The sequence below is a fragment of the Bubalus bubalis genome, chromosome 1, assembly GCF_019923935.1.
Source record: "Bubalus bubalis isolate 160015118507 breed Murrah chromosome 1, NDDB_SH_1, whole genome shotgun sequence".
Classification (NCBI taxonomy): Eukaryota; Metazoa; Chordata; class Mammalia; order Artiodactyla; family Bovidae; genus Bubalus; species Bubalus bubalis.
This window is the reverse complement of record NC_059157.1, coordinates 182,230,137-182,246,541: the sequence shown is the minus strand read 5'-3', so window position 1 is coordinate 182,246,541 and position 16,405 is coordinate 182,230,137. Positions and strand designations below refer to the sequence as shown.

Sequence of the window (16,405 nt, the reverse complement as noted above, 5' to 3'; positions counted from 1 at the left end):
AGTGACAGCCACAAAGCAAATGTTGTATCACACCCCACCTAAAGAAAGGATAAAGATAAGGCAGAAAAGAAATATCTAGCCGTGTGCTCTATGACCCTGAGCAACAGCTCTCCCTTGTCTGGGCCTCAGTATTTTAACTTAAATCCAGAAGACCATGAACTCTGACACTCAGCCAAAAATGATCTGACCAGACACAGGCTAAATCCCTCCCCAAGCTACCTGGAGACTGGCTCCTCCCAGTTCCTCCTTCCCTTTCAAACCCTTGGTTAAATATCTTCCCCTCTAATGGCTTTGCCCTGGAAGCAGCACATCCCAACTCTAGCCTGAAACAGCTCTCCCCAGGATGAGAAATGCTGCCCTCCTCACGGCCAGGGCAACAAGCCTTCGCCTCAGCCTGTTGCTTCTGCTTTCCTTCCTGCCGGACCTGCACCGAGGTGTGAGAGCCAAGGAACTGAGGTTTGTGACATTGGTGAGTAGACTTCTCTCATTGCTTTTCCTTTAAATCCATTTGCTACCAACAGGGTCTGAAAACCAAGTGTCCATTTCATTTTACCTTAGTATAGTCTCCCAGAGACCCAACTCAGAAAGTGAATAAGCAAGTTTTGCAAGTTCCTTGTAAAAAAGAACAAACATATCCTAACAAAATCCTGTTTGGTTTGGATAATCTTTTACTTTGCCAATGTTATTTACCTAGTCACTTACTTTGCAACTGCCTTAAATGTTTCCTCTCGATAGCCACACGAGACCAGGAGGTGCCTCCTTTAGGTCTGTTTAGCACCAGGAGCTAGACTGGTTTCATTTAATGATTATTCGTTGGCAAGCCAAAAAACTGTCATTTTCTCAATTTAATAACCCCTTCCCTTTTTGTTTATCAGGAAACTAGAAAACACATTTATAAGCAGTCTTTGAAGCATAAAACTAAAACCCAAGAATTCTAGGATGACTTCCTGAAACAGATATGGTTGATCATTAAAATCATGTTTTTCCCCACCCATGTGACATGTTAGGAAGCACGACAAATTAGGAAAGGGGGATGGGAGGCTAATGGATGTTGTCAAGGAAAGAAGATATACTGTTGGCATTGTTTTAAAAAATAGATAGGGAGAAAGTTTGTGAAGTAAAGGGGATTAAGGGGATTAACCACTTTACTAACCGTGTGGTTATTCTCTTATATCTCTTGGTTTCTGTCTTGATCTTTGATTGTCCCTGTTTTTCTATTTCTCTTTTTCCTGTTTCACTCACTGCTCTCTGCCTCTGACCCTCTCCACGTATTTTATAGGCTCTCTCCATCTTTTTTTCTTTATCACATCTTTTCATTTGATAGAGTAGAAGTATGCTGTTAAGTACATTTTCTTCCTGAAAGAATATCCAAAACTTATTTTTATACTTTCAAGGGAGGTCACCATTTACTTAAAAATTAAACCTGAAATTCTCATTTTTCTCAGCTTGCTGTACTCAGAACTTCTTTCTTTCCCTTCTATAGAAAAATTTAATAACCATATGTTTTTGCAAATCACGATTCTTCATCCAATAAATCTTTACTAGGTCATGAGTCAACAATGAAAGAGAGAGAACCAGAGGAACATATCGTCAATTTATTTACAAACGATTCACCAGTGTTCACAGAATTCAGGCTTCTGTGTTGAAAAAGAAAGTCTTTATAAGGTTGTGTACTTTATATAGGGAAATCCATGTGAGTTAGACGTTTACTTATATCTGCAGAAATTGCACTCTCAACGAGCTGGCGGAGGGGTAATCCTCTTCAAGATATTACAGTGAACTCGCACCTAACTGCATCTGGTCCATTCTCTCCTCCCTGTTTTACAACAGCCCAGGCTTGCTTCCTTGGCTACCAAACTGTTGTAGGTTTCCCTTCTCCCTCTCCATTCCTGGTAAACATGTGTTCAGGAACTACAAGTTAATTCTTCCCTGAGAAAAAGCTTACAAAGTTAGCTCTCTTGGAACTAAAAGATTTAACAGTTACTAAACAAGACTAATGTTAACAATTTTTCCTACCACAGCTTTCTTCCATTAATGGTAGATTGAGGCAACAATACATTTCTCTTTACCATAAAACTATATCTAAGGACTTAAGGCAGAAGATATCACTATATTCTTTTTATTGATTATAGAAAATATCTGACTATAAATGGTTCGGTTATATACCCAGGGAATTCCCTAAAAATGATTAGGAGAACCAGAGTGAAAGAAAGATTGTTGTTGCTGTGTAGTCACTAAGTCCAACTCTTTTGTGACCCCATGTGGCCCACCAGGCTCCTCTGTCCACGGCAAGAATACTGAAGTGGGTTGCCATTTCTCTCCCCAAGGGATCGTCCTGACCCAGGGATCAAACCCACATCTCCTGCATTGTGGGTGGATTCTTTACCACTGAGCCACTGGGCAACAGTTCTCAGATTTAGCAAACAAAAATCTCAATGAGATTTTCAATATGAATTATGTTACATTGTCCTCCCAACAGCCCTACAAAATAGGGTTACCAGAAAACACAGGATGCCCAGTTAAATTTGCATTTCAGATGAACATCAAATAGTTTGTTAATATACATATGTTTACATGCAATATTGGGGCATCTTACATTTTTGTTTGCTAAATCTGGGAACTGTTCTATGAGGTTTTTGTAAAAACCTTATTAACCCTGTTTTATAGTTGAAGGAATTGAGGCACAAAGAGATTAAGAAAATTGCTCATGATCACACAGCTAAGATTTGAACTCAGGCTGTATGATTTCAGAAACCTGCCCTTAATCACTAGACATATTCTGTTCCTGCCATGCGTGTCTAACCCAGCACATGGAGCTGAGGCCTCCCCAGCAAGGTCTGTGTGTTGGCTTCACACATATTCAGCAGTGGTTTTCCACTGCAATCCAAGAAAAATAAATCTTCCTCGATTCTGAAAAACTGTTCTTGGCAGAAATAGCAGGAATCTGCCCAGTTCTTGTTCTCTCATGAACAGAGTCACCATGTGCCTTTTGAAACAGGTTCACCAGTGCATATCTAGTGGAATGCTAGTTTGACAAGTTGTTAACAGGTTTTGCTTGATTTTAAAAAATAGGCTTCTATAGTCAAATCAGTTTGGGGAAGAAAATGTGAATTAAACTGTGTTTAAAAGTCTCTTAAATGTGGGACTTTGCAGAGTTTTGAATATTCTAATATAATGTCCTTAAAGGTTCTACTTGACCTTTCATCATTTTTCACCAAGGAGAATTGAAGGTATTAGATAGTTATGTCCGCTGGAACGTTAGGCTAACAGGTTTGCACTCAGTTTCTACCACCTGTGAATTCTAATGTATTTTGTCTTGTGGGAGACACACATCTGTGTGTAAGTACACTTGAGGAGGGCTTCCCTCCTCTCTCCTGAAGGCTCAGTATCCTCCTGGGCCATAAATACATCCTATTAGTATGCCAGGCCTTTCAGCCTTCCTCATGGGGAGTGCAGGGTGTGTTCCCACCCTGAGTCCCTTAAGAAGCAGTTGGCTTCTCTTCTAATCTCTGAAGTGTCATTTATTTACTCAACTCATTCCTTTCTACCCAAAGTCTTTCACTTTTTAATTCTCTTTACCAAAGGAGTTATTTCTCATTTCCTAAAAAGAAGAAAATTAAATAAACTTATTCTTCATGGCAAGGTTTGTGCATCAAGAAATGTTCATGACTTGGAACATACCTAACCAGATAGAAAGTAGAGTTTAATTCCAGAAGCCAAGTTCTCTTAGCAACCAAGTGAATGTGCCAGGAGATGCAGAAGCTGAACATTCCAGGAAGATAGAACATGAAGGCCCTGAAGCTGGAACACACTTAATGTACTGGATAGAGCAGCAGAGTCTCCTCTGGCTAAGCATGCTTAGCAAAAATGTGAGGGAAGAACATGGCCGTGGGCAGGACCACATCAGGTAGTGTCTAGTGAGCTATTGCAAGGACTTTGAATATTATGCAAAGAACAGTGGGAAATGATATAATGTCTTAGAGTCAGTGGGAGTACATGAAACAAGACTGGCCACACATGAGCTGATCATTGTTGGAGCAAGTGATGGATTCATAGTGGCTCATTATAAAAATCTCTATTTTTGTATATTTTTCTAATTTTCTGCAAAAAAAAAAAAAAAGTGATAGAATGAGAGGACATTCAAGAGTTCTAAAGCAATCAAGACACTATTTTGACTTACACTTTAGAACTCCTAACTGATGGCAGGGAAGGGGGACTAGACAAGATGTCCTCCAGTCATCAGGGTCTCCACATCATACACAGCGCACCAAATCTGGTCAACAGACTCAATGGAGCAGGATCAGTCACATGGGTACCAAATCATGGTTCTTTTTAAAAAGTTACCTTTGATTTAGTAGTAATAGTGAAAGTTGCTCAGTTGTGTTCAGCTTTTTGTGACCCCATGGACTACAGACCACCAGGCTCCTCTGTCCATGGAATTCTCCAGGCAAGAATACTGGAATGGGATGTCATGCTCTTCTCCAGGGATCTTCCTTCTCCAGGGATCAAACCCTGCATTGCAGGCAGATTCTGTACCATTTGAGCTACTAGGGAATCCCCCTTTGATTTAAAAGGGTAAAGTAAATGTGATATGGCGGAGAAAACAATGGGCTAGCAATCATGGGAGGGAGGCGAGAGATCTGGATGGCTTATTTCATCTCTTTAAGCCTTGCTTTTCTTATTTTTTCAGTGCAGCAATAGTGCCAATCTGTCCTCACAGAGTTGTAAGAATTAAACGAGATGGCAGGGGAGAGAGTTGTACAAAACCACCGAAACACAAACATAAGGGGTTGTTATTATCCTGGATGTCTTCCTTTTGTAATTGCTACTGGTACTGCACATCGTCCTAGTGCAGAACCAGTAGGTTCAGTACCAGTAGTAGAGTAGCACCACTAGTCTTAGTCTTCTAAAGGATTTGATAGACTGTGATTGTTGGACTGAGAACAGAGGATATAAATTTTGGCAGGGCAGCAGCTAAGAAGATTGCCCTGCCACAGACTTTAAAAAAAATGCCTGAGCATAGTCCAAAGCCTCCAGGTAAAGTGAAGAAACTCCAGAAGCTCGAGAATGCCATCTTCATGTGCTTGAGGGACAGGTGTGCACCTGTGTACACACACACACACACACACACATATACATTTTGATTTCTAGCACTGGAGGTGGAATATGGTTCATTAAGTGTTTCTGTGGAACACCCCTTCCAAAGAGTTCACAGCATGTGTGAGCCACTACTTCAGAAGCCCTGAAAACCTACTGAAATGTCCATGTGTGCTCAGTCATGTCCGACTCTTTGCAAATGCATGGAGCCTGCCAGGCTCCTCTGTCCATGAAATTTTCCAGGCAAGAATACTGAAATGGGTTGCCATTTCAGGACATCTTCCCCATCCAAGGACTGAACCCACGTCTCTCACTTCTCATGCATTAGCTGGCATATTCTTTACCACCACACCACCTGGAAAGCCACTGAAATGTAAGGGAGTACAATTATTCCTGACCTGTAAAACAAAGCAGGAAAGCTTGCCCACGTCTTATGGTCTTATTTCAGCTTTGCTCTCTAAGATACTCATCTAAAGATACCACACTTGTTTTTCTCCCCAGGCCATTCTGTCATTTAGTTGCATATCCTCAGATTTATCTGTTAAATAATGTTTGAGGATGTTTCTTACATCAAGGTTTTGGTTTCCTCTAATGCAACACAATTCCCCCCGCCCCCACACACACACATAATTTCCAATTTTAGTTCATAAAAAAGCAGCAGGTCCCAGATCTTCCACTGATGGAAGGCTAAGAGGCATGTTAGAGCAGAGAGAAATGAGCCTCTTATGTGGGTTCAGAAGCTGGTGTTGGACTCACAAAACCTGTTTGTATTTCTGCTCAACCACTTAAGACCTACCGTGTGATCTTGGGCGGGTCATTTAACTAAGGTCAGTTTTCTGGTGCGTGAAATGAAGATAATGATAGTAATTGCTTTGCAGAATTGATGAGAGGATTAGATATATGAGAAGCACAGCTTCTAGGACAAAGCAAGCATTCTAAAAGTGTTGAGTTATTGTGATTACAGGCTGGTAGGAAGTGTTGTAAGTTATTTTGCTATAGTGTCTCTCATCCAACTTCTCTTTGGTTCAGTGGCTCTCAGCTAGGGGTAGTTTTGGCTCCTGGGGACATTTGGCAATGTCACAACTGGGGAATGCCATTGGCATCTAGTGGGCGAAGGCCAGGGACATTGCTAAACATCCCTACTATGCACAGGACAGCCCTCCACAGCCAAAATGCCAACTGTGCTAAGGATGAGAAACTCTAGAAACTAAACAATGTGGAGTTTATAATCCACTGAAACCATATAGTAATTTTGTTATTCAGATCTGGGAAAGTTTTAGTCACTTAGTCATGTCCTACTCTTTGTGACCCCATAGACTATAGCCTTCCAGGATCCTCTGTCCATAGACTTCTCCATACCTACTTGAGTGGCATGCCTTTTCCTTCTCCAGGGGATCTTCCCCACCCAGGTCTCCTGCATTGCAGATTCTTTACAGTCTGAACCACCAAGGAAGCCCTCAAGTACTTTGCACAATTACCTGGGATGTAAAAAGTATAAAATGTGTTTTGATTGTGGAAAGAGAAGCACTAATGATTAGCCTCAACAATTTCTGATCATGATCAAGTCACCCCTAGTGACTAGTAACTGTAGGTGTCCATCAGAGAGTACACAGCTAAGTGACCATCCATGACAATAATTCCTTACCTGACCAAAATAGTTTCTTAAGATCCACCACACCATTGTCCCTCTGTTTGCCATAGCCTGTTCTACTGAGATTTCAATTTCTTACCAGTTCAGATGGCCAAAAGACAAGTTTTCTTCAAACACCAGAGACACAACCTAGGTCTTAGAAGCCTCCCTCCTTTTCCTTTTCCTGGAATCCCATCTCAAAAATGACTTAAGTCTGAGACTGTTCCTTACTCTGTGTCTGCTGAACTGTTTTACAAGATTTCAAAAGAACAGCCTCTTGGCTTTCTTTTCAGTGGAGCACGTTAGCCAGGTAGTATGCGTGACCAGTGCTGGAATCTCAGAGAAGGCAAGGTGTTAGGCAGCCCTCCTCTGTATTAAAAATGCTTGCTGACACCAGTGCAGACTTCATCTTGTATTTCTTGAGTTTTTCTTTTCTTATCTTTTGCTTATAAAATAGCTTTGTGTTTGGTTTGATATGCTATTCAGAAAACATATTAAAATCGAAGTACCAAGGTTTCAACCCCGGTTCATTTCCTGGGACTGGAAGATCTGCTGGAGAAGGAATAGGTTACTCACTTCTGTATTCTTGGGCTTCCCTTGCGGCTCAGCTGGTAAAGAATCCGCCTGCAATGTGGGAGACCTGGGTTAGGAAGATCCTTTGGAGAAGGGAAAGGCTACCCAGTCCAGCATTATGGCCTGGAAAATTCCATGGACTATATAGTCCATGTGGTCACAAAGAGTCAGACATGACTGAGCAACTCTCACTCACCAAGGTTTCAAAAGTCCAGACTACCCTCCCCAAAGAGTAAAATGTGCAAAGAAGCATGATGACATGCAAACAAATCCAGAAGTATGTTCTTAAAGTGTTGATAATTAGCTTTTCTAATCTCACTGGCAAGTTCTTTATCCTTAACTTCCTAAAAACTAATAAATCATTGGCCAAAGATGGTCACAAACCGTATGTAGCATTTAAAAGCAACTATTATTATATGTCAAAATGTTAATACTATTACTACTATAATCATAATTAGGGAGGGGATATTTCTCATCAGTGGAGAAGGCAATGGCACCCCACTCCAGTACTCTTGCCTAGAGAATCCCATGGACAGAGGAGCCTGGTAGGCTGCAGTCCATGGGGTCGCTAAGAGTCGAAAACGACTGAATGACTTCACTTTCACTTTTTACTTTCATGCATTGGAGAAGGAAATGGCAACCCACTCCAATGTTCTTGCTTGGAGAATCCCAGGGACGGAGGAACCTGGTGGGCTGCCGTCTATGGGGTCACACAGAGCCGGACATGACTGAAGCGACTTAGCAGCAGCAGCAGCATTTCTCATCAGAGCTTGTCTGTAATAAAGTGATCTTGCTAAGCTTTGTTTTCCCTCTTGCCCTATCTGATGTACAAATCATTCTCCACCTGTGGAGACCTGTGGGTCACCTGACTTCTAATGGCTCATCATTCTCATTCACATTACTTGAAACAATAACAGTTCCCTAACAGTTTTCCTGTGTTTCTGGTAATGTGCATAACAAGATGATGAGCTATTAGGAAAGTGTTAGTAAACTTAGAATAGCTGTTCTTAACCTAAAATTTACTTGAGGAGGTTTTTAAAACCCTAATGCCCTGGCTGCATCCAAAACTAATTAAACTAAAATCACAAGGGAGGAATCCAGTCCTTAGAAAACTTTTAACTTCCCAGTTGATTCCAGCAAGCATCCAGTGTTGAGAATCAGAGGTTTAGATGAAACCTCCATCACAATTAAAAAAAAAAAGTAAAAGAAAGTCACTCAGTTGTGTCCAACTCCTTGCAACCCCATGGATTATATGGTCCATGGAATTCTCTAGGTCAGAATACTGGAGTGCGTAACCTTTCCCTTCTCCAGGGGATCTTCCCAAAGCAGGGATCGAATCCAGGTCTCCCACAATGCAGGCAGATTCTTTCCCAGATGAGCTGCAAGGGAAGCCCTCTATCACGATGAACAGAGGTAAAACACCTAAGCTGGTAACATTACTATCTCAATCTATTTTCAGGTTTTTAGGCATGGAGACCGAAGTCCTATTGAAACCTTTCCTAATGATCCCATTAAGGAATCCTCATGGCCACAGGGATTTGGCCAACTCACTCAGGTTGGTTGGATTTTCATCTAAGGGTTTCTGATGAGTCTTAAGGGAAACTGTGGGATTGTTACAATATATTGAAACTGTATAACTACTTTAGTTACTCAAATATGGGGAAATGTTTTGCACAGGTACCTGGGATCTAAAAAGTGTAAAATGTGCTTTGATTGTGCTCAACAATTTCTGATCATGATCAAGTCACCCCTAGTGACTAGTAACTGTAGGAAAATTGTATAGAATTTTATATAGAATTATAGAAATATATAGAATTTGGTTATATATAGGATTTCCTGCTGGGTTTATTAAAGCATGAGTTGTGCATGGACAACAGAAGAATCGGTTCAGTTCAATCATTCAGTCATGTACAACTCTTTGCAACCCCATGGACTGCAGCACATCAGGCGTCCCTGTCCCTCACCAACTCCCAGAGTTTGCTCAAATTCATGTCCATAAAATTGGTGATGCCATCCAACCATCTCATCCTCTGTCATCCCCTTCTCCTCCTGACTTCAGTCTTTCCCAGCATCAGGGTCTTTTCCAATGAGTCAGGTCTTCGCATCAACTTCATGGCTGCAGTCACCATTTGCAGTGATTTGGGAGCCCAATAAAATAAAGTCTGTCACTGTTTTCATTGTTCCCCCATCTATTTGCCATGAAGTGATAGGACTGAATGCCATGATCTTAGTTTTTTTAATGTTGAGTTTTAAGCCAGCTTTTTCACTCTCCTCTTTCAGTTTCATCAAGAGGCTCTTTAGTTCCTCTTTACTTTCTGCCATAAAGCTGGTGTCATCTGCATATCTGAGGTTATTGATATTTCTCCTGGCAACCTTGGTTCCATCTTGTGCTTCATCCAGCCCAGCATTTTGCATGATGTACTCTGCGTATAACAGAAGAATATATGAACTTAAAAGATGCTGAAGAGAGCCAAGAATTGCTTAGAAGCCAGCCCATGAGTTTCTCAGGCTCCACCTGAGAAAGTAGAAAATAATCCTGAATCAGCAGAGTTAGGAAAACTCGATTCCTTTGGTAGTAGTATTGCTAAAATTGATTTTTATTAGATGGATGTATTGGGATTGAACCTTCGTTAAAAGTAGTCAAACTCAGGTAGCCCTACTTACTAAAGAGCACCCAAGAAGGTGAGCTGGGAAACAAAGACATCTGTGGTCATGCTCCAGTGCCCTGCGCACTTCACCTGTGTAAGTGAATTAACCTTCTGTTTGGAGCCACAAGGCCACATGTATTGATTTTGTCCTGACCAAAATATTGTTTAAATATATTAAGAAAATATCATAGAATGTTTAGAGTTGAATATCTACCCTAAATTAATGGGTCTTGATCTTGGCTAAATATTGGAACTACTTGGAGAGCTTTACAAAATACTATTGTCTTCCTGGAAGTTTCTTATTTAATCCATCTAGGGTGCAGCCTGAACAGTGGGATTTTTAGAAACTCCTTGATCTAGTGTGTAGCAAAGGCTGAGAATTACTGTCCTAACTGCATCATCTCAATGAGGAGAAAATGCAAAGAGGCTATTTGAGGCCAGCATCTTCTGGTTCCCATCAGAGCTCTTCCCACTATAGCCTACATAACTTCTGGCTTCCTGAAAAAGAGAAGGGTTATAAAACTATAGGGCTGCTTCATGGTATCTATGGTTCTGTCAAGACTCTGGTTCCCTTGCTGTAATGTTCCACTAAAATCAAAAGATTCTTACAGACAGTGGGATCTGTCTGAGTTCTTCTGGCATTCTCTTGACGAGCCACCAGTTTCCCCTGGTGTTCTCAATCTTCCCAGTGCAAGTGAATTATTGGGGGATCTTGTTAAAATGCAGATTCTAATTAATTGGGCCTGACATGGCCTGAGAGTCTCCATTTCTAACAAACTCCTAAGTGATGCTCATCGTGCTGGTATATTACTCTTGAAGTAATAACATTCTGGAGCTCAAATTCCGGCCCTTGGCTTGTTGTTCAGTCGCTCCATCATGTCCAACTCTTCACAAACCCATGAACTGCAGCATACCAGGCTTCCTTGTCCTTCACTATTATCTCTTGGAGTTTGTTCCAACTCATGTCCATTGATTCAGTGATGCCATCCAACCATCTCATCCTCTCTTGTCCCCTTCTCCTCCTGCCTGCAATCTTTCCCAGCATCAGGGTCTTTTCCAATGAGTCAGCTCTTTTCATCAGGTGGCCAAAGTGTTGGAGCTTCAGCATCAGCCCTTCCAGTGAATATTCAGGGTTGACTTCCTTTAGGATTGACTGGTTTGATCTCCTTGCAATCCAAGGGATTCTCGAGAGTCTTCTCCAACACCACAGTTCAAAAGTATCAATTCTTCAGCACTTAGCCTTTCTTTATATTCCAACCCTCACATCCATACATGATTACTGGAAAAACCATAGCTTTGACTAGACAGACCTTTGTAGGCAAAGTAATGTCTTTGCTTTTTAATATGCTGTCTAGGTTTGCCACTGCCCTTGACTAGGTACTTCCAATCTGCATAGTGACAAAGCAATGGTTCTTTTTGAGTTCAATGGTTTTCAAAGTATGGTCCCTGGATGAGCAACATCACTATTACCTGGAAATTTGTCAGAAATGCAAATTCTCTGCCCTCTCCCCAACTGAACTAGAAACTCTAGGGTTGAAGCCTGGGAATCTTTGTTCTTAATGAGTTCCCCAGGTGATTTACTGTTCTATAGAAGATGACTATTTCCTTAAAAGTTAGCTTTAGGTTAGAACAACAATTATACCAAAAGTACTTGCTTCTTCAGCTATCCAGATTATTTAGGGAATTCACAAACCTCAAAGTACACATTATTCTTTTCCTACTTCTTTTCCCATCTAGAAAGGTAGCCAGGAGTGGCAAGTAAATGAGTGAGTGGAACCAATCCAAAGCCACAGTGACCACATCTTTTCTGACTCCTCTTCTGATGAGGCTCTGAATTAAAGACAGACTTGAATGCAATATTGCCCAAAGCGTAGTGTTCTACTACACAGATCTGAGTTACTTAGGGAACTTGTCAACATACAGATTCCAGGGCTACACTCAGGATCCAATGAGCTGGAATCTCTGGCAGAAACACTGAGGAATCTGCATTTCAAGAAGCACCCTAGATAATTTTGCTTCTGATGCACAGTAATGCTTGAGGATCATCAAGCTAAGGCAACACTTCTTGATGACTAACTGCCATTGGAATCTTAATGAGCTTGTTAAAAAACAGATTTCTGAGCTCTCCCCACAATGATTCTGGTTCAATAGGTCAAGAGTGGGGCCCAAGAATTTGGTTTCTAACATACTCCCAAGTGATGCTAATACTGCTGATCCAGAGTCCACACTTTGAATAACAGGCTTTAACTTTTCGTGAACCAGACATAAGTGAACTGTATAGACAATAAATTATTTCACTCAGAGGTTGAAGGTGATCTTTAGATTCATCAAGTCTAACGTCTTATAGGATGATTGAATTTCCTCCACAAGCTAACCAGCCCTTGAAAGTCTCTACCAACAAAGATGACCCACTGAATGCTCTGCCGGAAGAGATGAACCATTTACTTAAATTCAGTCAATTGCCAGCTATTAACTGTGCAAGATTCTATGTTAAGTGCTAATGACAATGAATTGAGTTTTCTCAGGGAGCTAACTTAATCATGACTAAAGATTACAGTTCTTTTTTCCTGTTTGCATTTTAAAATGTGTTGTTACTATGAAACTATTAAAATATACCACTGTTCACTCTACTTATTCAATGAAGAGTGATAAGACTCACAGCTTCATAGAACTTACTTTCAATAATTTTTTCTTGTATTTGTTCCCATAGTTGGGCATGGTGCAGCATTATGAACTTGGACAATATATAAGGAAACGTTATGAAAACTTTTTGAATGAATCTTATAAACGTGAACAGGTAAGTTGGGAAGCTAATAGTGGGAACCTTCCCCCTTGAAATAATGTAACATAATGTATTTGTAAAAGTTTCCTATTTCCTAAGGAACTTATAAAAGTCAGATATCTTGTTTACAAATGTACTCCTCTTTGTATAAACATTTTGTTCTCAAAAAAAGTATGAATATACGGAAGTTCAAAATGGACACCTATGGTAAATATTTTGGCTTGGCAAGTAGCCACTACTTAATTTGTCTCTTTCATCAATTCAACTGTTGACTCACCGGGTTGCTTTAAGTCATGTCATGCCCATCATACTGTCTTTTCCATAATAGGTATTATGATTATGATGCTACCGTGTCTGCTAATATTTTGGTGTGGGTGTCCCACCATTTCTCAAATATACTATTAGCTCCATAGTGGAGGGAAAACCTCAGTTCCTCTCAATTGGATCTGCTTTGATTTTCCCACCCTAGGTTCATGTTCGAAGCACAGATATTGACCGGACTTTGATGAGTGCTATGACAAACCTTGCAGCCCTATTTCCCCCCGTGGGTATCAGCATCTGGAATCCCAGCCTACCCTGGCAGCCCATCCCAGTGCACACAGTCCCTGTTTCTGAAGATCAGGTCAGTTTTCTGGGAAAACAGAGATTTCATTTGTTCTGGAAGAAGGAAGGCAGGCTACTCAGGACTTGTGGATTTGGGAGTCTGGACACTTTGTGGGCTGTGCAGCCTTAATTCTTTCCTAAATAATGGTGCACAGGACATAGAAAGCCCTGGTAAGAAGGAGTAGGAACACAATTTCTCTTTAGAGATTTATTATTTGCTTTGCTATTCTTTTAACTTCTGGCTATTTGTCCCTCTTCATCTTTACATGCACATACACAGTTCTCAGTGTTCTGCCTTCAATTCCCAGGTTTTTGGTGCCCAACAAAGGGTTCTCCTCCCTCCAAAATATCCTAAGACCTCTCTACCTAGAAAATATCCCTCCCCTGATGAAAATCCCCTTTCCTGCTAAGGTAAAAATGAAAGATTTGGGTGCATAATTGGTGGCCAAAACTTTATATGTGTCATAATATTTACCTTTCATAACAGCTATGAATGGACAATATTATTGCGCTCCTTTTATAGCCAGAGAAAAAAGTGCTCAGAGAAGTCCAATGAACAAAGTAGATCCAAAGTCACACAGCTGAAAAACATCACTACTGGGACTAGAACCAGACAGATCTCATTCCAGAGTAGTTTCCTTTTGTGCAAACTAGTCATTCTCAAAATTAGTTGCATATTAGAATCACCTGTAAAATTTTAAAAATATTGACGCTGAGGGCACACCCCCTAGTACATCAGCATCTCTGAGGGTGGGACCCAGGCACCAATATGTTTTTAAAAATTTCCCTGGATGATTCTAGTGGACAGCCAAGCTGAGAACCAGTACCATAAACCAAGTTGCCTAAATGAAGTTGTTCAAGAGAAACTTCCAAATTTATTTATACTGATGGGACTGACCAAGAATTCTTTTATCTTTTCAGAGGAATTCCTATTCTTAAAATAGTAATAATAAATCTAACTAATCTTCCAGGTCTTGAATTTAAGACTGTATGAAGGAAATAGTCTGGGACAAGGAACCCTTCCTAATTCCCCTGGAGTCATATTATAACATGGCTATCTCCTCTCTTTATGACTGAGGCTTAGCATGACTACTGAACCTAGAATGTTGCCTGGTGACCTCTGGGTTAGGTTACTATCCCATTTACATTGTCAGTACCCCAAGAAATTTGACCTAATTGCTGAGCCTATTGACTTAAGAATTTTTCCCAAGTGCTTAGAAATAGCTTAACCCTGTCAACCTCTCTAGGTAAATCTACTCCAATCAAATTTTCCAGTGTCTCCTGAAAAGACAAGATGATTTATTTATGCCCTTTCCTTCACAGAATCAGAAACGAATCATGATTATCAGTGTTTGAGGAGGGTGGTGCTTGTGAATATTTTCTTTGAAAAAGAAAAATATTCACTTTTCCCACAGCCTTTTCTACATAAAGACTGGACAGAAGCACCAGCTTTAGCTAGTATAAACCAGGGTAGCTATTTAATCCTTAGTCCTGAAAGATAATGGTTAACTTAAATAGCAAAGGGATGCAGGTGCTATTAAAAAAGGAAGAAAAAAGCATTGAGAGTGAAGGAGAGAGGAGAGGGAGAGAGAAATGAGCAAAAAGGCCCCCTTACCTGTGGCCCTCTGAAACTTACCCACCAAGATGAAACAATTCTAACATCAACTAAGAAATTTAACAAAATCAATCAACCCAGAACTCTGTATATATAGAGTTCTATTTCTATACAGAAATAGAAGGGAAATATGAGACAAGTTTTCTTCCTTAATTTACAGTGCATTTGATGAAAAAAGATTCACACATATGAAGTATGTAGAAGACAATACAAGGTGGTGGGCAATGATTTCAAGAACAAGCTGCACATGCTGGAGGAATTCAGAGACTAAGTCATACTTAGAACTATAAAGGGCAGTCATTCAAGTCTTCATGGACAGAGTGAGAACTTGAACCAGACCTTGGAGGAGGGTAGGAAAGGACAAGAAGGCAGCACCAAAGCTGAGCTTTGAGTCAATGTAAAGTACTTGCCCTTCCGTGTCCAGAGTTCTTGTCTAGAAAGAATGAAAGCAAGACAGAATAACTGTGTTGGGCACATGTTAGAGAATCCAAATTTAATAACCAGAGGGAATCTTGAGATAAAGGCAGCATGATATAGAAGGAGGGTTGAATTTAAAGTTGGGAAAACCCAAGTCTGAGAGCCACCCACCACTTCAGATACTTGACCTTACTTCCCTGTTCTTCAGTCTCCTTTTCTATAAAATGGAAATACTAGTACCCACCTAAATTCTTCACAGGGATTTGTGAAAACCAAGTTGGTTAAGAAAAGGAAATGACTTTATAAACTACAAAATGCTGGACAGATGTTTAGGTGATTCTTCTGTTTTCAAAAAGACTCTTTGAATATGTGGGATGAGAAAACTAAAATCTAGAAAAGTTAAGTAATTCATTAAAACCTAGGCCTTTAAAAGAACAGTCCTGGGCAGGCAGGGAAATTTAGATGTAAAGCAGTGGATGTAGAAAAAACTGTTGTACTTATCTCAGTACTGTGCACACACCTGATGAGCAGTGCTTTGGGGCAATTGTCTGACATTGACTTGGAGGAAAAAGATACTGAGGCCTCTGAAAATAACTTGAAACCATGCATGAGTGAGGAAATGAAGGCCTGAAAGTAGATGGTAAGGACATTAGAGAAAGGAAAGCAAGGTATGACCAGGTGACACAGAATCAGAAATGACAGACAGGAAGAAACTTATCAAAAAATGATTTTTGAGTAGCATTTAATATGTCAGGCCCTGTTCTAGGCTTTGACAACAGTGAACAAATGACAGCAAAGAACGAGATAGGCAAGACCCTGGCTGTCTTCAAGTTTCTGTTTTATAGGAAAAATGATAAAGAAGTAAATAAATACAGTCATTTCAAATGGCAATGAGTTCCTTGAAGGAAATAAAATAAAGTAATGTGATTGATGGCGGCTGAGCAAAATGTCTAGAAGAGCTGTAGAGGGGGAATGTCTCAGACAGGGAACAGTCTGCAGAGACTGCCAGCCTGTGTGTTCAGGGTACAGCAAAGAGGCTC

General features: G+C 40.5%; 1 protein-coding gene across 3 annotated transcripts in view; it reads left to right on the top strand.

The window, feature by feature from the left end:
- The first annotated feature begins 338 nt into the window (after positions 1–338).
- The window catches only part of ACP3 (acid phosphatase 3), a 51,915-nt gene continuing 35,848 nt past the window's right edge, over positions 339–16,405 (top strand). For all 3 annotated transcript variants that reach the window (XM_025291728.3, XM_025291716.3, XM_025291722.3), the window contains exons 1-4: positions 339–469; positions 8,760–8,855; positions 12,659–12,745; positions 13,200–13,352. In XM_025291728.3, the coding sequence (XP_025147513.3) occupies positions 344–469; positions 8,760–8,855; positions 12,659–12,745; positions 13,200–13,352 (462 nt within the window). In that variant the 5' untranslated portion in view covers positions 339–343. The remainder of the gene's footprint in view (positions 470–8,759; positions 8,856–12,658; positions 12,746–13,199; positions 13,353–16,405) is intronic.